Source organism: Hemiscyllium ocellatum (assembly GCF_020745735.1).
Source record: "Hemiscyllium ocellatum isolate sHemOce1 chromosome 27 unlocalized genomic scaffold, sHemOce1.pat.X.cur. SUPER_27_unloc_2, whole genome shotgun sequence".
Lineage (NCBI taxonomy): Eukaryota > Metazoa > Chordata > Chondrichthyes > Orectolobiformes > Hemiscylliidae > Hemiscyllium > Hemiscyllium ocellatum.
The window spans coordinates 1,003,804-1,024,039 of NW_026867487.1; the positions used below are offsets into that span (position 1 = coordinate 1,003,804).

The following is a 20,236-nucleotide window of genomic DNA, read 5'->3' on the forward strand; positions in this document are numbered from 1 at the left end:
AGCATTGATTCCGGAGATGAGCGGGTTCGCTTATGAGGAGCAACTGAGAAGACCAGAATTGCACTTAATGGAATTTAGAAGAATGAGGAGGGAGTCTTATAGAAAAACATAAAATTGTGAAGGGAATAGATATGGCTGAAACATGGAGGTTGTTCCCACTTCGGGGGAGGGGGGTTGTTGTGGGGTGGGGGAGGGGGAATGGGAAGTTTCACAACCATTATATTGCGATTCTGTGGAATTCCCTGTCCCGTGAAACAGTTGAGGCTGAATTGTAATGTGGTTACATCAAAGATCGATGAAGTTTTGCACAGTCCAGGCATTAAGGGTTGTGTTGAACCAGCGGGAAAGTGTAACCGAATCCGGGAAAGGATCAGCCATGATCTCAATGAAAGTGAAGCAGGATTGAGGTGGCAAGTTCCTTACTCCTGCTTCGATTTCTTATGTTGTTGTGCTCTTATATCGGAGTGAAATGTGCAGAACATTGTCATTGCATTGACTCTCACCCTATTCCACGTCGAAAATTATGTCTTCCACAATATTGCAAGAGAAACATAGCGTCGGCATTAAATTTTGCAAAAGTAGTTGAAAGGGCCATAGCAGTTGCAAATCAATCAAGATTATTCCATAATTACACACTGTCTCAAATCGCAACCACTGGTGCTTCTGCAGTCTGAGTTTGCATCAGTTCTCCCATCAGTTAGGGTGTTCATTATGATGCCACTGGTCTGACGTGGATTTGTTGTTTTCCAAAACTGTCCAGTAAGTGAGGAACATCAAATGTCTGATATATCACATTAAATGTAACAGCCTGTCTTGTACAACCTCATGCAGTGCTTCAAAAGATTTTCAGAGTTTTATACATCTCCTTCGTTCTACTAAACCAACAGAGCTCTTGCATGTTCGAGTGTCTTGACATGTACCTAACAGTGTACAAATTAACATTCAATTTCTCACGAATATATCAATTATAGAGACATAAATGGGACTGAACAGGTGATTGGTGAGTGGTTCAAGTAAGTTTGATAAAGTACAGGCTCAGAAAGGGCAAAGTCTGAAGGTTTTTTTTGGATGATTGAGGGCAATATCCCAGTAAATGCATTAGATTGCAATTTACTAATTTCGATTTTTAATGTTCGTTTTCGACCACAAAGTACAATAAAAAAATACAAGCAAAAAAGATTTATCATTGAATTGTAGCGATATTGCACACGCATCGTAATGCAAGGGATAGGAGACGTTGTGTAGCAGGGATTCAATGAATCAGAGTGAGTGACCATCTGTAAACACTGACAGATGGGCGGTGTTGTCTGATTGTCTGAAAGTAGAAATGAAATTATCCCAAGAACCAAAAGAAACATTTCGAGCTGTTTAGAATTTTCAAAAGATGCAAGGTAAAGAATTCGCAGGAAACTAAAAATCAACAAACGTTATCTTACTTTGGAAGAAATTTTAGCTTAATTAAAATTGGACATGCGTTTGAATTCCTTTTTCAGCTTGGGAGAGGAACAAAATAAATTATTAATGAACATCATTAACGGGGCAAGTTCAGTAAACTCCTGATCATTTACTTAAGAAAAGTACAATACATGTTCATCACCATCCTGTCCCCAGTGCAGAAGACCGTGTGTAAAATAAGAAATTTTAACTTCATTAAAATTGGACAAACGCTTGATTTCCTTTTTCTGCTTGGGAGAGGAACAAAATATATAATTAATGAACATCATTAACAGGGCAAGTGCAGTAAACTCCTAATCATTTTCTCCAAAAAAAGTCCAATACATGTTCCTCACCATCCTGTCCCCAGTGCAGAAGACCGTGGGTAAAAGATATTGACGACGACAATTTTTGAGTAATAAGGAAAGGTAATGGAATAAATTTAGCAGTTTGCACAAAGAGGTTCCCAATGACACTTGGACAGCATGCTCGCCCTCTTTTGTTCTGAAAAGTGGTTTGTTGCTAGTTACATTTTTCAACTGTTTCTTGCGATCCATCATAGAGCCTTATGTTCTGGAATTGGCGGAAAGTAGATTTCCTGCTGGATATTGTCGATGACTGAATCTTGTAATGTTGCCGCCATGGAAATAGGAGAATAGGATAAAGCCGAATTTTAAAGATGGCAATACAGCACTTACAAAAAGGACATGCTTTCGGCACTTAGTTGCTGACTAAGCATTCTTAGTCAATGTTTATTTCAGCATTGCTAATCGAATAAATATCTAAACTCCTGAAATTTTTTGATGGGGGCACCTTGCTTTGGTCACTGGAGAGCATTACTGCTGTCTATGGGAATCATCGCAATGTTGAGTAAGTCGGCAGTGCAGTAACAAACAGAAATGTCATTGGGTTGGCAGTGTGTCTCTCTGTGTGGAGACAATTCAGATAAATTTAGCTGAAAAAATGACAATATTTGATCCCTGCTGTAAATATATTTCCTGTGTTGTCGGTATTGCATGAAAACAGGATGTCAAATTTCCAACTATCACACACTCATAGAGTCATATCACGGAGACAGGCCCTTCCGAATAATATGTTCCATTCCGACCAAAATGTCCGCCCACACTAACTCCATTTCCCTACATGCTGCCCATGTCTTTCTCAACATTTTCTATCCAAACATTTGTGTAATGCCTTAAAAATGTTATTTACATATCTGCCACAACCATTTCCACTGGCAACTCATTTCATGTGCGAATCACCCTTTTTTCAAATAAATTTATTTCGCAAAGTAATGATAATTATTGCCCGAAGCTGTTGCATCTGTTTTCTTTATTCTTTAACTTTGGATTGATTTTTAACACTTTAATTCCCTTCTCTCTATTTCAGACAGATTTGTCGATACCCAGGCCAACAGTGCAGGTAATTGCATGTTATTTTTCCAGGGATTGGAATCCCTATATTCTGATGTTTCTGCTCAAATACAAAGTGGTGGTGATAAACAGCATGTGCTAATGCTCAATCGTCAATCAGCTGCCGGTTCATAACAGAAAGGGTGGTGGTTGCAATACTTCTTAAGGTCTCTCATTTCAGGTTTCGTCGGGGGAGGAGGGTGTAAAAGAAGCTGTTCCAATGCACACTGCCTTTCTCAGACTGAAAGACAATACATGGAGATACTATGAAGATTCATCTGCACACACAGTGCTGCTTTTGGCAATGTATATAAACGATTTCATTCACTATTGCACAGTGACATCATGCTCACATGACCATACATCCTACAATATTTTGGCCTGTGACAAATGGAAGTACATTTCAGTTTCAGATATTCTCAGGGCGGATGAGTGGTGTTTATTCGCCATTCAGTGCGCCCACATTTCATGCATGAGTAATACAAACCTTCTCATGGAATCATTTGCCTGATCCTCTTTGCGTGTGAGCTTTTTTTGAAAACAATGATCTTTGCCTTTCACCATCTACAATAGATATCCTCAGTTATATTGCGATTGTGTGTACTTTTACCGTGACCTCACTCCCATTGCATTGTGAGCCTCGAATGCGGTCTGCAATATAGAGCTTACACAATTGCGCATTGTTCACTTTGGTTACCATTTCGATATTTTACAGAGACAGTGAGGCTGAGACTTGAGAATGGGGGCAGTTCTTGCGCTGGCCGAGTGGAGATTCACTACAGGGGACAGTGGGGGACAGTCGATCATGATCTTTGGGACATGCCAGATGCTGCAGTTGTGTGTCGGGAGCTGGACTGTGGGACCGCGGTCTCTGCCCCGGGCGGGGCTCACTTTGGACAAGGATCCGGACCCATTGTGACCTGGCATGTTGAGTGTAGAGGGACCGAGCGCGCTCTGAAGGAGTGTCAATCATGGGCATGGTATCACCGCTCCTGGTCACACAGCAATGATGCTGGTGTCGTCTGTTCAGGTAAAAATCTATTGTCGTTTCTGTGCGATTGTTTCAAATTCCGGGGCTGTGTGCAAGCAGAAAAGGATATGATAACTGTCCAATACTTATTAACATCAAAATAACAGAATCACTGATTTATTCGGTGTCGTTATTTAAACGATAGAATACTTGAAGGCAATGGGAGAGGTAAGTACCTGTTACCATTTCCACTCTGGTGAAGGGGCAGGACATGTGTCCATTGTGATGTCACTTAAAGCCACATTGAGAGAGCTGCATCGCTGGCACTATCAGACTTACAAATCAATGTTTAATGAGATTCAACATTGTGTTGGATGTCACAATCACTTTGTATCGCTTATTTGCTGGCTGGAAGTCACGTTAACTCAAACAGCTGAGGGTCAGGATTCTGGGGAATGAACATGAATGGGATCGACAGGGCTACAAAGCCACACAGATTGATGGAACAACTTATATCCGAATGTGCCAGATCTGCTATTACTCAAATGTAAGTTCATCATTCAATAACCTGAGTTCGTATTGTTTGAACGTTTTTCTGATTCAATGCTTTTCTTTTCAGACCACGTCACTCCGAGGTTGGTCCAAGGAAGTTCCAAATGTTTCGGCGGACTGGAGGTCCAGTTTGGTGACACCTGGAAAACAGTGTGTGGTCTGGACTGGGATTTGAAAAACGCCGATGTGGTCTGTGCGCAGCTTCATTGTGGAGTGGCCGTGTCTCTTTCGAGCTCTGCTCATTCTGCAGGCAGTACTGAACTCATGGGTACTACGGTCTTTAAATGTACGGGCAATGAGACTCAGCTGTGGAAGTGCCCTCGGTCTTCAGACACTTACGAGGACTGCAGTTTTCGCAACAATGTCACCCTGATATGTTCTGGTGAGTATCGATACAATGTCAAAAGAAAGACACACTTTGATTTAATGTTTGTTAAAATGGTGGGGCTGGAATTGGGGGAATTGATGTAAAAGTGACAAATCTAAACTAATCCTCCTGGCTTCCCGTTCTGCCATGCACGAATTATAATGTGGTAAAATAGACACACAAGTATTGGGAATGAAAATGGTTCAGAAGTTTTATAATTGTATTGAGAAAAGAGATTTTTTGGAGTTTGTAAACAGTCTGCACCCAACATAATTTATTGTTTTGATTGTCTAAAAGTCGATCATTTCTGATAATATTAAGCATGCGTCAATGTAGATATATTAAAGTGAAAATCATTCAAATACCTTTTTGACAAGCCAATAGATTGTCTTTAGCTCTATCTGCCCTGAAAAAGATTTGTACACGATGCTTTGTTTTTTATCAATCGAAAGACAACTGAGCAACAATCACCATAACGACTCTGCTTCTGCACTATTTAAATGATTGACCATCAATTTAAATCACTCTGTAAAGAGAGTGAGGCCACATGATAATTGGAGCTGTGGCGATTTAACCTTCACTGAATCACACTGAATGGCAATCTCCATCGTGAGCAAACGTGACCAAATACAGCACACTTGCGACATAACCATAGACTGCTACAATTACACCGATACATTCTCATTCTTACTCGATCCAGGATCCTCCATAGTACATCATAATCACTGTTTTAGGAAGGTCTTTTCGCTGTGACTGTTCCAAGCAGGTTCACGAAGCAAACGCAAATTTGAAGGATTGTATCTGTGATGTTCATCTACTGAACTGTGATTGATAAGGTACTGTTTATTTTCTCGATTGTATCTTGCACCAGTGCCTGGTATAACAGTAATTAGGAAACATCTGTATATTTATTCGCTCCAAAACAGGAAACCATGGACCTCGGTTGGTTGGTGGGGAGAACAGATGCTCTGGGAGAGTGGAGGTCCTGCATGGAGAGCAGTGGGGAACGCTGTGTGGTGATTACTTTGACTCACGAACCGCCAGAGTAGTCTGTGAGCACCTTCAATGTGGGACAGTCAAGTCGATCCCCAGTGATGATCGATTTGGGAGGGGAGCCGGAACACTGTGGATGGAAAAGTACAATTGCCATGGAAACGCAAGACGATTGTGGGACTGTCCAATCTCACCGGGGGTGAGGTTCAACTGTTCCCAGGGAAATGTCGCCAATGTCATCTGCTCGGGTGTGTCTGGTAAGTCTGGCAGATATCCTCCCTGAAGGAAAATGATTATCCAGTTGGATTTTTTGGACAATTGATGTTGGGTTCCATGTCACCGTTACTAAGAACACATTTCATGCCGAGATTATTCACTTACTTTGAACACCAAAAGCTACCATTCAAAACGAAAAAAAAAACAGTTTTTCTAAACCTCACATTGCATCGTTTTAGTAATCAAAGTGCCGTGCTTTATTTGGCACAATGATGTTCTGAGGTATCACAGTGGTTCTTTTTCGACCTTAATGTGTTTAAATCCACACTTTTTCCAAAATTCTTAAGCTTTCACAAATACCATCTGCGACAACAATCAATTATCTTCATCCTTGCGTGTATCTAGACCATCCTTCAAACTTTAAATCTCTCTCTCTCTCCAAAGATGTTTCCAGACTCACTGGATTCCTTGAGAACATTCTATGACTGCTTCTGAGGTGGTGAGGGAATCCGAGCGACAAATGCTCTGACACATTGCAGCATTTTGGGGGAAGTTTGCAACATCAGAACAGACATAACAAAAACAAAGAAGTTGAGAGCATTACGTGGAATTCTCACTAATGTTTCCTGTGGCAAAAATATAGCCAGTCTGCAGAGATTTATTGGGAATAATCAGGGGGCATTTCAATTCCCTGCTTCTGAATTTCATTGCATGACTTCCCAACAACCACACTGGAACTTTCACTGGCCATTTCATTTCCCCATCACTTCAGACTTACAGGACCTGCTTCTCCAGACCTTTCCCAGTTGTTTGGGAAGGAAAGGTGATGACAATAACTGCAACTTTCTGCAAAACTGTTGGAGACGCCATCAGCAATGATTTTTTCAACATCATAAATTTTCCTTTGATTGTTATTTCTCGAATGTCCCGGATGCAGTTTCATGACTGTTCTAAATTAATCTCATGTTTCAGATGAAAGTTGGTCACCAAGACTGGTGAATGGGAGAAACCGCTGTGATGGTCAAGTTGAGGTTTACTACAAGGGAAGCTGGGGCAGAGTGCAGGACACCCTGTGGGATCTGAATGCTGCTCATGTTGTGTGCAGGCAGCTGGGATGCGGTTATGCCTTAGAAATGCATAACTCTTCAAACTACGGGGTGAGTGATGAACGTCCGTGGGTGCATAGTATCCAGTGTCATGGACAGGAATCACAGCTCCGGCACTGCAGCATCTCCAACCCTTTGAACTCGTCTGTCACTGACAGCGGTGGCGTTGGCATCCTCTGTTCAGGTGAGAAGATGCTTCACAGATAAAGGATTGGTTAAATATTAATGCTGTCAGATATTCTGTTTCGGGGTTTTATTCCATCTCACAAGAAAACGTACATCTCGCTTGAACTGATTCAGTACAATATGCTGGGAAGAAGAGAATGGGTATTGAAATTATAATCATCTGTGTTATTGTCGAACAGAACACATTCAATTAAGGCTGTCAGATGGAGGAACTCGTTGTGCTGGTCGATTGGAAATTTACTACAATGGAACATGGGGATCAGTTTGTGATGACTCCTGGGATGTGAGAGACGCTGAAGTGGTTTGTAAACAACTGGATTGCGGAGGTGTACTGGAAAGGGCCCTTCCTTCCTCCTGCGGGCCGGGCACAGGGCCAGTTTGGTTGAAAGACATGAACTGTTCTGGAAAGGAATCATTTCTCTGGGAATGCCCTTCAGCACCTTTCGGTCAACAAGATGACTGTTCTCATAAAGAGGACGTAAGAATAATGTGCTCAGGTGAGGACACTCTCCGTGTTGTTCGTGTCATACAATGACATCAACAAAGCTATTTAAGAAAGGTGGTAAGGAAAAGCCAGGAAAGTAGAGACCGGTGAGCCTGAGAAAGGGGATTTACACGTATTTTGGAAGGCAAGAACTCATTAGGGACAGTCAGCATGGCTTTGTGCATGGTAACTGATGTCCCACGAAATTGATTGAGTTTGTTGAAGAAGTAACAAACAGGATTGATCAGGGCAAAGCGGTAGACGTGATCTTAATCGATTTCTGTGTGGTGTTCAATAAGGTTTCCCATGGGTGTTTGGTTAACCAGGTTAGATCTCATAAAATACAAGGAGAACTAGCCATTTGGATGCAGAACTGGCTCGAAGGTAGAAGACAGAGGGTTGTGGTGGAATGTTGCTTTTCAAATTGGAGGCCTGTGACCAGCGAAGTGCCATTAAGATCAATGTTGCGTCCACTACGTTGTGTCATTTACAAAAATGCACATAAGAGGCATAGTTAGCAAGTTTGCAGGTGACACCAAAATTGAGTTGTAGTGGACAGCAGAGCGGGTTACCTCAGATTACAATGGGATCTTGATCACGTTGCCAATGGGCTGCAGATTGGCAGCTGGATTTTAATTCAGATAGATGTGAGCTTCTGTATTTTGGAAAAAAACAAATCAGACATGACTTACACAGTTTGTGGTAAGATTCTGGCGAGTGTTGCGAAACAAAGAAACCTTAGGGCATAGGTTTACAGTTCCTTGAAAGAAAAGTCACACGTAGATAGGATAGAGAGGAAGACGTTTGGTACGAATTCCTTCAGTTGGTCAGTGCATTGACGGTAGGAGTTGGGAGGCCATATTGTGACTGCACATGACATTGGATCGGCCACGTTTGGAATATTGCATTTAATTTTGATCTCCTACCTATGATAGGATGTGAAGAAGTTGAAAGAATTCAGAAAAGATTAACAAGGATGTTGGCAAAGTTAGAAGAATGAGCTAATGAGAGGGGAATAATAGGTTCCGACTGCTTTCTCTGAAGCGTTGGAGGATGAAGAGTGACTTTGTAAAGGATTCTTAAAACCATTAGGGGCATGGGTGGGATTTTCCATGGGGTTAGGGAGTACAGTTAAGTGTGAGGGGGAAAGATATATAAGGAACCCAGAGGACAACGATTTCACAGAGATACATGAATGAAATGTGCTGCCAAAGGGAGTGTTGGAGGCACTTAAAAAAAGAACGTCAGGATGGGTATATGAATAGGAACGTTTTCAAGGGATATGGCGGAGTTTTGGCAAATGGGACTAGATTAGGTAAGAATAACAGGTTGCCCTAGACGAGTTGGACCGGAGGTCTGTTTCTATTGCTGCACACCTCTGTGACTCTCTGACCCTACTAGTAATATACAGTATTTCCATGCGTATAGTTCTCCATTTAGTATGTCATCATAAGGTTCAAATGTGTTATTGATGGGCCATGGGCACAAATTTGGGTGGAGTGAATATTTTTCAGAATGTCTGGAAGTATTTAGCTGTAAAAGATTATTACTTATGATCTCAAGTGTTGTACCCAACCGCTGGTAATCTGATTCCCTTCTGTGTCTCTCTTGGTCTCTCTGAGGCTAAAACTCAGAAGGATTCCTTATTGCAACGAGTGTCTGTTCTCTTCCTAATTTCTGTCAGATTTCACCACATTACACTTAACAGAATTAAAGTGGGCTGCACAGTGGCGAGCATTGCTGTGTCACAGCACCAGAGACCCAGATTCAGTTCCCGCCTCAGGCGACTCTCTGTGTGGAGTTTGCACATTCTCCCCGTGTCTGCGTGTGTTTGCTCCGTGAGCTCCAGATTCTTCCCACAATCCAAAGATGTGCAGGTGAATTGGCGATGGTAAATTGCCCATAGTGTTAGGTGAATGTGGTAAATGTAGGGGAATAGGTCTGAGTGAATTGCGCTTCGGCGGATCGGTGTGGATTTGTTGGGCAGAAGGGCCTGTTTCCACACTGTAAGTAATCTAAATCTGAAATTCCGTCACACATTGAACACCCATCCTGCCCATTTATTACGATGTATTTGTCTTTTTCGTGATCTTCCTGAAACGTAACCATAGTCCATAATTTGTTGCCAATCAGAATGTTTGGAATTGGCATGGGTTAGCAAATCCAAATTTTTTTCTGCAATATGACATAGCCACGAGACCTGTCCGAGTTTCAGCAGATCACTTCCCCTCTTCTGTAATCTGATAATCTACTTCAGCCAAAGACCTTCGGTTTACTGTCAATTAGTTATCTCCACAATTTTGCATGATCAATCGTATCAAGATTCTACTAGCACATTGTTCAGCGTCTTTTCCAATTCCACGAACAATGCATCTTCTGCCTTGCTTCTAGTTTACGTGTCTTGAACTTCATCCAAACGTATAATAAGTTTCCTCGTGTACTATGTTAATTTATGACACTTGAGTTGCATATTAGAAGACAGTCATTGTTATGTACTGATGTCATAAACTATCTGTCAATATGGCTGTCTGTTATTATAAAACAGATCACAATGAGATGCGGCTGGTGAATGGAAAGCATCGGTGTGAGGGGAGAGTGGAAGTGTTCTACGATGAGGCCTGGGGAACGGTGTGTTCCGAAAGTCTGGATTTCCACGATGGGGAAGTGATTTGTAAACAGTTGCAGTGCGGTGCTCTCCTGTCCATTGATTATTACACTGAGTTATTCGGAGCAGGAACTGGACCTATTTGGCTCGATGACGTGGAGTGCCTGTCACACGAGCCAACCCTGTGGCAATGTAAGAGAAATCCGTGGGGTCAACACAACTGCGAACACAGGGAAGATGCAGGTGTAGTTTGTTCAGGTAAAACAAGAAGTCTCAAATTTCGGTTGTCATTTCAAAAACTGATTTCCAATTGAGTCAACATGTTCCTCCTCTTCACAGAGACCAATGCAAGAAAGGAGCAGTCCCTCAATTCAAATTCTTGCCATCAGCAAGCAGGTGCGTACTCATGAACGTGTCAAATCTCGGAATGGCGTTTTTGTTTTGTCGTGCTTTCAGTAATAACCAGTTCTTCATCACAGTTTCGCAACACAACGTGAGCCTGGTTGGAGGAAGCAGCAACTGTTCTGGGAGAGTGGAAATCCTGTGCGATAAAGGCTGGGGCACGTTGTGTGGTGATTCCTGGGATAAAACTGATGCCAATGTTGTCTGCAGACAGCTGGGATGTGGCTTTGCCGTATCGGCCCGAGGAGGGCCCACTGTTTCTCAGGGTAAAGGCGTTACCTGGCAGAATGATGTGAAGTGTAAGGGAAGCGAATCCTCCCTATACGACTGTCTCTCCCAGGAACCAATGCAAAGCGAGTGCAATCACAAGGAAATTGCCAGTGTGATCTGTTCTGGTAAGCATGATGCGAACTTTTCCCCAATCGCTCATCATTAATTTTTCAATCTAGTGCTGGCATTTGTCCTCCTGAATAAAATATCAAATTCACGAATATTTGTACATGTCTTCCACAGGACCGGATTTATTGATGACATCTCCTTCGCCTCCACCTGCTGGTATTTATGATTGATAATTTCATTAATATTTTTGTTGTAAAGCTCCTGCCTAATGGCATTGATAGTCATAGCATTTTCGCGATTTTAACTGTTAGGTCAGTATTTTCTGATGTGTGGACTCAATGCAGTCATACAAAGCAGATGGTAACTCCGCTAAATCTTTCTGTAATCTTTTCTTGAAGGACAGGCAAGTGCATCTATTTCCATACCAGTCGTCATCTGCTTAACTTTGGGATTCCTATTAATCTCTGAGTTAATCGTTGTAATGCTCGTTGTAACGTGGAGAAAATTTCAAATGAAAGGTGAGCCTCACATTTCCCGACTGAGCTAACACTGCACCTTTGCTCTTTTTTCATGATATGTCGGAGTTGTAGATTGCTGTTACACTTTTACATCACTTCGCTTTGATGGTGATGACTGTGAGACCGTTTCTGGCTTTTTCTTTCCTCTTGAAACGCCTCATTTAAATTGATGCAAAGAAAGAACACTAAACTACTGCAAATAGGACTTAAAAGAATATCAGAAATGCGTGAAATACACATTGGTCCCTCAATACCTGTAGAGACCAACAGAGTTAGCCTACAACACAATTTTTGCCCCAAATCATTACTAACGAGCAAGAAACGTAAAGACTCAATATCTCTTATATTTATTTAATCTGCACATGGCACTCCAGAAGACGTTATTAAATATAACAATGTGCCTTTAATTTTATTGAAACGTTGGCCCTCTGCCGCTAATTAGTTATTCCTCAGTTAGTTTTTCTTTACAGTTCCTCACTTTCATGGTGTTGATGCCAGAATTTAAGATCAGCAAAAAGGATTAAATGCACTTCTCAGTCATCATTTGACTGGGTGCCCTTGAGACACCTGTTCACATTTGAGACTGATTTCAAGAATTTGTCTTCCACAGGGATGGGGATGGCGATCAACACAAGTTTTGTAATGTATTGAAAATGACAAATGCTGGAGTTCACAACGGGTCAAAAAATGTCCGTGCAGCTCTGCTGAAGAGTCATCTAGCTTGCTGTCTCTCCATGGATGATGTCTGACCAGTGTGATCTACAGCATTTGCTGTTCTCACTACAGATTGCAGCATCTGCAGGAATTTTCTTCGACAAATTATATAACACTTTAGTTTCTGCATGTTTTACATTATCTTGAATTCAGGTTACATCCGGCCATCGAAGGTGTAAACGGCTTTTCTGGCTATAAATAGCAATAATCTTCTCCATATTTCATGTGCCTCACGTTTTTGCATTTAACTAATATTAACAACGAGATAATTGTCTCGTTTACAATATTCAAATTCGAAAAACATCGTAGCATTCGATGCTTTTTTTCAGGTCTGTCATCTTGAACATTGATGTGTAACTGCCTCACAGTCATCAAGGCTTTTTTCTTTTGTCGATGACTTATAAAAAAGGAACATTTTTTCCTTATCATTGTGTGAAGTAGTTTAGGTTCGGACTGTCACCATTTTGCTGTGAGCTGATAATTTTTTGAATAAGTAGTTGCATCTAGAAGTGGTCGTTCGTGATTCGAACAGAACGGACTATGTACATCCCAAAAAGCAACATTTCACACTCACCAATCAAGATAAAAAGGTTTTGTATAACAATGAGAAATGACTATGAATCATGGCCTGTTCACTTGCTTGGCCAAATTTGTGCTACCCTCAATAATCTAACACTCCTGTGCTAAGACTTTGTCGTACTGCATTTCACGAACTACTAGGGTTTTGTTCTAACATTGCTCCAGAAATAAAGTCCCGCTTGTTGCGTGAGTCCAGCTCCTAATGCTGACCTGCCTATCCCTCCTTCAACAGACCGTTACACGCGTGGCAAAGTCTCCAGTCTTGGTTTGTATCAAGGAATTTATGCAGAAATTGAGGACATTTCCCGTGACAAGAAGCCTTCTGAGAAACATGAAGACGGTACTGTATGCATTCCTGATCCCGCAGTGACTCGTAACTGAATAAGTTTGTCTTCCCTTTAATTTCCAGTCTTCATTGACCCGTGAACAAATTGAACATGGCTAGTTTTAAAATCACTATCGTCGTGCGAAAGCAGCTATCATCGGGAATGTGTCTTTGTCTGTGTTTATTGACAGACATATTTGTTGTTTTATAATTGACATTGTCCTTAATTGTGGCAAGAAGAATATTCCAGATATTTATAATTAAATACGGACAGAATGTCAATTTTCATTTAGACCCTGATTCCAAACTGAATCTATCACGTATCTGAAAATGTGACTAATCAGTCTTTTCGCCGATTCACTTAATAACAATATAATCATAGTCATGACTGTCAGTTAAACATATCTCATCTTGGAAGGATTCTTAACGAATTAATATGGACAGTCACCAAAGTAGCATCAGTGCAACCTGCAGTCGCTTGGCCCAGTTTGTCAGCACAAATTCGAATATCTGATGCTGATTCGCCTGCGTTTGCCAGTGTCTCTGAATACAACTTATATTCAAATAATCATCAATTGCCCACTTGAACCGGTATAAAAGAGTCATCAATTTTACTTGGTTACTTCACTGATACTGTGAGAAAGGTAGTGCTGATGAGGATCGAGTCAAATCAGATAGTCCATAGAAGTTCGGTTACAACAGGAGACTTCGATCTTCATCTTAGGATCATGGTGATACAAGTAATAAGGAATATTACATGATCAGATTTGAAATGATTGACTGTGCTTCCAAACGAGAATAATACTGGAAAGTAATGAATCGAAGCATTCTCAAAGAATGGCATATAACGATAATCAAAAATGCACAAGTGACATTTGATAGTTTCAACAAATGCACATTGTGTTACTGGATTAAGAACACTTAAAAGCGAATCACACGCAAATAGGTTTTGTATTATTTAAAAATTATATTAGATTACTTACAGTATGGAAACAGGCCCTTAGGCCCAACAAGTCCACACTGACCCGCCGAAGCGCAACCCATCCAGACCCATTCCCCCACATTTACCCATTCACCTAACACTATTGGCAATTTAGCATGGCCAATTCACCTAACCAACACATTTTCTTTTTTTTGGAATTTTTTTTTGGTTGTTTGGAGACTGAAAGCAATCTATTCACCATCTCACATATTTTGACGTAATGGTGGATATTGAGAATTAAGTCATTGAACATAATGTTTCCAAAAATGTTTGTCTGATGTGAGGATAAATGTTTGTTTCTAGCATGTCAGTGCAGTTATATTGAAGTTGAGTAAAGTTCCATTGAACCACTGCAATCTGTGCTTTGCATGCTTTTGTATAATAGGTTGCACTGAAAATATTCCAGTTATTATTACAGAGAAGATGAAGGGATTATGCTTTCCAATTCATTGGTCCAGTTAAGACTAGAAGTGACGAATCCAAAAACTAATAGACTAAGCCATTTTGGAGCCAAGTCAGGACAATCGGCCACTCCAGTTCGGTTTTTATCGAACATAGCTAACAGGTTCCTCAACCCCTTTCTCCTGAATTCTCCCAGACTCCCATTTACTCACGCAGAACCCATTTATTGCTTCTTTCTTACAGTCAAAAAAATGGCAACCACAGCTCTTTGAGTTAATGAATTCGAAAGAACCACCACCACGTGGCTAAAGAAAATTTGTCTGATTACAGTTCTAATGAGTCGTGCCTTCACTTTGACTTGAAACCCGACAATAACTCTCCCTTTTCGTTTTTAGTAAACTTTGCTTCCTCTGATTCGCTCAATCGCTTCGAATTCTGCACCAACCATAGCTTGAGTGACAATAATCCGGCATCAGAAAATCTTGAGGTGAACGCCAACAGTATTTCGGGTGTGTATGCGTTCAGTTTCTGTCTGTTCACTTTTGTCCTTCTCTCTCTCTCTCTCTCTCTCTGCGTCCAAACATAAAGCTGTCAATGTTCACAAGACTGAGAATGACGCTGCCCCCATAACTGTTACATGAGCAATGTTAATTAAAAAGAATGTTGGTGGTTTGGAGTCATAGAGACATGGCCCGTTGAGTCGTGCCTGTAAAAGAAACGACCGAACTATTCCAATCCCACATACGATCACGTGGTTCATTGCCATATATGGCCTGACTTCGCAACAATACCACTGAGTACTTGTGAATTATTACCAGCATCTTTTGCCTCTAACACCCTGATGGTAAGTGAATCGCAGATTCTCACCAACTTCCAGGCGAAAGCAATTTTCCTCAAACCCTCTAATTCTTCCTTCCCTTCCTTGAAATCGATGCCCATGATCTTTGAACTCACCTTCTGAAGAGAAAAAAAAACTTTCCTGTCACATATGTGCTTTGTAATTCCTCATCAACCGCTCAGAGTCCTCAGCTCGATGGAAACAAATAGGAACATGAGGGACAAGAGCAGGCCATTCAACCACCAAAACCTGTTCTGACGTTAAGTGAGATCAAGGTTGGCTGTTGTGTTTTCCACATACAGATACCTGCCTTTGGCACATAGCCCTTATTAATTTTGTTGGACAATGAATATAATATGTCTCATATTTCGGATTGACCTTGGATCTGAATCAGCTGCTTTGAGAGAAAGACAATGCTAATTCCCCCCCAGCCTTTCTTCTTCGTGATGCCTCCTGACCTACCTCTCTTAAAATCATACATTATGACCGTGAGATCTAGAATCTACAACAATTGCAGATAGTTCATCCTTACCTATTAGTTTTTTTGATAGTTTTAATACCTTCAATATTCTGCTTAGCTTTCTAATTTAGAGACAAAGCAGACCTAATTTGCTGTTGATCTCGGCACATGCCTCGAGCGCTGAGCTCCTCTGAACTATATAACTCCTCGAATTCCACATTCCAGCACTAATGTCATATTCTAGCACGAATGTCATTTTCGTGCTCTTGGTGTTATGTGTTGCAACGAGTGATAATCATACGTTTTCCTCAAGATCGAATTCATGGCAGTTGCAAAGACATTGACATTGTCTCTCAGGATGGTCAGCCACAATTGGACAGTGATCCCGATGAATCTTTCGTACTAACAAATGCTGAGAATGGTCTTAGTTCACTCGGTGAGTTGAATTACAGTTACTCACATATTAACCACCGCTCTGTGTGTCCACACTGTCTTCATTCATTTCCATCTAGATCGATATTGAATTTACTGTAAATCTACTAGCAATATTGAAAATTATCAAAGTATTATCTCAAAAAAATGTCTCTGAGAAAGTGTTGTGTTCCTGGAGAGGATCTAAATTACAAAACCATGGAGAATCAACCTTTTTTAACTTATGAAATACTTTGATATTCAGCAGATACTGCGTCTTGTCAGCTCATTGAATGGCAGACTCTAACCTCACCCACTGATGAGACTGAAAGTCAATAAAAGGGCTGTTTACAATGAATCAGCGAGTTTCTGGATTTAAAATAAGGAAGGTGTGATTTTTAGAGGTCCACGTTTTAAATGCTGAAGCTCTTGCTGCTCACTGGGAAAACAGACACTGTGGATTTTATTTGTTAAATCAAATAAGCTGGTTTTGTTGTGTGTTACGGACCAGGCAAGATACCTTAAAACATTTCAAGAAGTCTGCCCAGATCCTACTTTTGTGAGTTATTTTAAGCAGGTATATAGTGGATATTCTCGGAGAGATGCTGCTGGTCAAACATCTTACTTTTAAACAAAGCAGAATTTAGTTAAAGGTTACCCTTTTTCCCCTTTATTCATGAATTGGACGAGGATGTCGCTGGCTAGGTCTGCATTTATTGCCCGTCCCTAATTGTCCAGAGAGCATTTACGAATTAACCTCATTGCTATGGGTCTGGAGTCACATGTAGGCCAGACCAGATAAGTATCGCAGTTTCTTTGCCTGAAGGATAGTAGTGAACCAGATGGACTTTTAGGACAATGGACAAAGGATTCATGGTCATCATGAGATTGCTAACTGTAGTTTTTATTGGATTCAAATTTCACCAAGTACCGTGGGGATTTTGAACCCTGGACCCCAAATTACTTGGGTTTCGGGATTAACAGTCCAATGATAATACCACTCGGCCATTGCCACCGCCCAACCAAGCTACTGAATGAAACACAAACAAAAGAGAACAGAGCAAAGAATACCTGAACCTATTCAAACACCCCTTGACACAAAAGGAAAAATCAAAGACAGGGTCTTATGGGAAGGAAAGTTAGAAACAGTGTACCAGCCTGGGTCTGCTTCTTTGTATCGAGCAGCTAACATGATGAAATCAAAACCAACCAGAGATAAACTGAATTGGTAGCATTTGCCACTCTGCTTTCATTAACAAGTGTTGCTTTTTATTTTCAAAAACTCGAAAGGCTGTTTCCTGAGGCAATATCTGTCAGCCAAAATCAAACTGAACATAAAACGTGTCAACTTTGACTTTTCAGAGTCTATGTCTTTGACGACCTCTCTGAAAAAAAAATCTGAGGACAGCATAACCTTGTTGAAGGAGCAGCTTCATCAAGTAGGATGACTCTGTGGAACTGCACTCATTCCAATTCCAAGAAAGAATGATTCGATTAGATTCTCTTCAGTATGGGAAACAGGGATTCGGTCCAACAAGCCCACGTCTACCCTCCGAAGAGTAACCCATTCCCCTACCCTGTATTTACCCACAACTAATGCACCTAACACAATGAGAAATTTAGCATGAACAATTCATCTAACCCGCTGACTGCGCAGTTCGAATCACACATAAATGTCCTCTTTGAAATACGACCCATCATTGATCTGACATTTCAAATGCAGATCTAATATTTTCTCCAATCCCTGATGTGAGAGCGTTAGCAGGGGATTGGCAGGTTATTATGATGTACATAGGGTCACAGGTGATATTACCTCAAGTAGACTGAAACTGCTTTCTTTATCTTTTCAGGTAAACGTTAGAGTCTATTTCGGCATGGACTGTCCTAAAGCATATAACATTGAGAGAAGCCATCCAGTAACATTTCCGATATCTTTTTATTTCTCAACATAAGGTTCACTTGATTGTACTTCATCAGCAGTTACTTTGTATTGAACTAACTATAATTGTATTCTCTTCTTTATTTTTGTCTCCTCTACTTTGTGATTTATCATGACTTAAAATGGGAAGTGAAAAGAGTGCATCGATTATTGTAATGCCTGTACTAATCATCTAATTCATTTCTATATGGATTATTTGCGTATATATTTGGGCGACGTTCCTGTCGTTTATCAAAGAAGCATATTGAGGAATTCTATGTGTAATTGCTTCGCTTTATCATAGCCCATGATGGAGGGTTTAAACATGTCGAATCAAATAATTGTACTAACTCTTCTTGAACGAAATGCTTCCTTCGTCTCGATATTTTCGATGAACTGAGGAATATTTTCTAAGTGATCATGTACAATGTGAGTTGCTGTTTCTCAATAAAAATGCAGTGAATTGATTCTTGTGTTGAGATTCTGTGTTTCTTTGCAGACGTCAGTGTCACCGTGAGCATGTGTGAGTGTCAATAGTGAGTGTGAACGTTCCTTGTGTTTGCATGAATGTGCATGAGTCTTGGTGGATGAGAATGTGAGTTTAGTTTTCAATGTTTCTCCGAATGTGTGCAAGTGTCAGTGAATGGGTGGGAGTGGGTGTATTTATCTGTGATAACGTAACTGTATCTGTGACTGCAAATGCGAACGTAATGGTGTTAATGTGACTATTTGAAATGTTTATTGCAGGAAGGAAGCATTCAGAAGATAGTGGAGACTTTAGAAATATTAACACTAAGAGGGATCTTGATGTAGAGAATCATAATTGCCTGAAAGTGGCAACGCAGGTAGATATGGTTAAGATGGCTTCTGGCATTCTTGTCATTGTAAGTCGGTCCAAGAGCAATATTTTGTCAGATTGCTTTTAGTAGAACTTTAATTGGGGCATATTTGGATTCCTGTGTCCATTTCTGTTCGCCACACTGCTGAGCGCATGTGGAAGCTCTGGAGCTGCTAAAATCATGACTTATCCAGAGGGCCTGATTTGGAGGGTGTTGGCTACAAGGAGAGATTGAACAAACTTGTTTTGTTGTCACTTGAAGGTCAGAGGTTTAGGGGCGACCTGACAAATGTTTGCACATTGATGGGAAGGACGGATAGAATGGATAGTTGAAGTCCTTTTTACCCAGGTCAGCAATTTCAGTGATGAGAGGTCTTGGGTTTAAGAGACATCTCTACAGATATGCTGTGTATGAGTAAGCAGCGAGTAAAGGGAAATGGTCATCTCGAAACAAAAGGTTTGTAGTTTAACAAATCGCAATGTATCATTGCAATCTTCGCTGTCCAATGGACCTGTTCCTGTGGAAGATTCATAACTGACGATGGAGCAGGGTGCATCCATGGGATCCTACACAGGCTTTGGTATCAAATCTGCAAGGGGTTGCAAACTGGGACAGAGGCGGTGCGAAGTATTTGGAAGGAGAGAAATCTGATGGAGTGGATGCTAACATTGGGAAGTGGGAACAGTTTGAAAGTATTCTTCTTTGCTAACTTCACCAGATTTGCCCGACATGCTTCGGTGTGCAGTCCGGCGCTCTGACAGTCCAAAACAAGCGAAAATGCTGAGATTCTGACGTTCAGGAAATTTAACCGCCAGCGCAGGGCGCTCGTTGTGATGCTAAATTGGGAGGGTCTTGCAAATTTGGTGTTGGGGGTGTGGGTGAGGACCAAGTATTTTGGAGGACACAAGTTTGCGGTGAATGGGAAAATTAGGAAGGTACAAAGTTTACAGTTGCAAATTTGAGAGGAAGGTGGCGGTTCAATGGTCTGGAGGAGCGCAAATGCAGAGACGAGGAAATGGCAGAAGTATGTGCATTGAGGTGACAATATTTGAGGGGCAAACTTTTGAACAAAATATTTTGTGGGCAGTAATTACGGTTGAAAGTGAGCCAGAGGGAACAAAAATACATGAAAGAGATTGGGTGAATGAAAGAAAAAGAGAAACAGATGGTATGCCTATGTCTCT

At 41.0% G+C, this 20,236-nt stretch overlaps 1 protein-coding gene across 1 annotated transcript; it reads left to right on the forward strand.

The window, feature by feature from the left end:
- The first annotated feature begins 7,722 nt into the window (after positions 1 to 7,722).
- On the forward strand, positions 7,723 to 18,390 carry LOC132807695 (deleted in malignant brain tumors 1 protein-like). The gene is made up of 10 exons (XM_060821728.1): positions 7,723 to 7,733; positions 10,266 to 10,583; positions 10,665 to 10,721; positions 10,805 to 11,122; positions 11,241 to 11,282; positions 11,465 to 11,584; positions 13,110 to 13,217; positions 14,982 to 15,095; positions 16,198 to 16,320; positions 18,146 to 18,390. The coding sequence occupies exons 1-10, from the start codon at positions 7,724 to 7,726 to the stop codon at positions 18,154 to 18,156; spliced, it is 1,221 nt and encodes a 406-aa protein (XP_060677711.1). The 5' UTR covers position 7,723; the 3' UTR covers positions 18,157 to 18,390.
- The last annotated feature ends 1,846 nt before the right edge of the window (positions 18,391 to 20,236 follow it).

Excerpts from the sequence above, each read along its gene's own strand:
- LOC132807695 (XM_060821728.1), top strand. Across the intron at positions 11,123-11,240 it reads TGCCAGTGTGATCTGTTCTG|GACCGGATTTATTGATGACA; the intron begins GTAAGCATGATG and ends TGTCTTCCACAG. Across the intron at positions 11,585-13,109 it reads GAGAAAATTTCAAATGAAAG|ACCGTTACACGCGTGGCAAA; the intron begins GTGAGCCTCACA and ends CTCCTTCAACAG.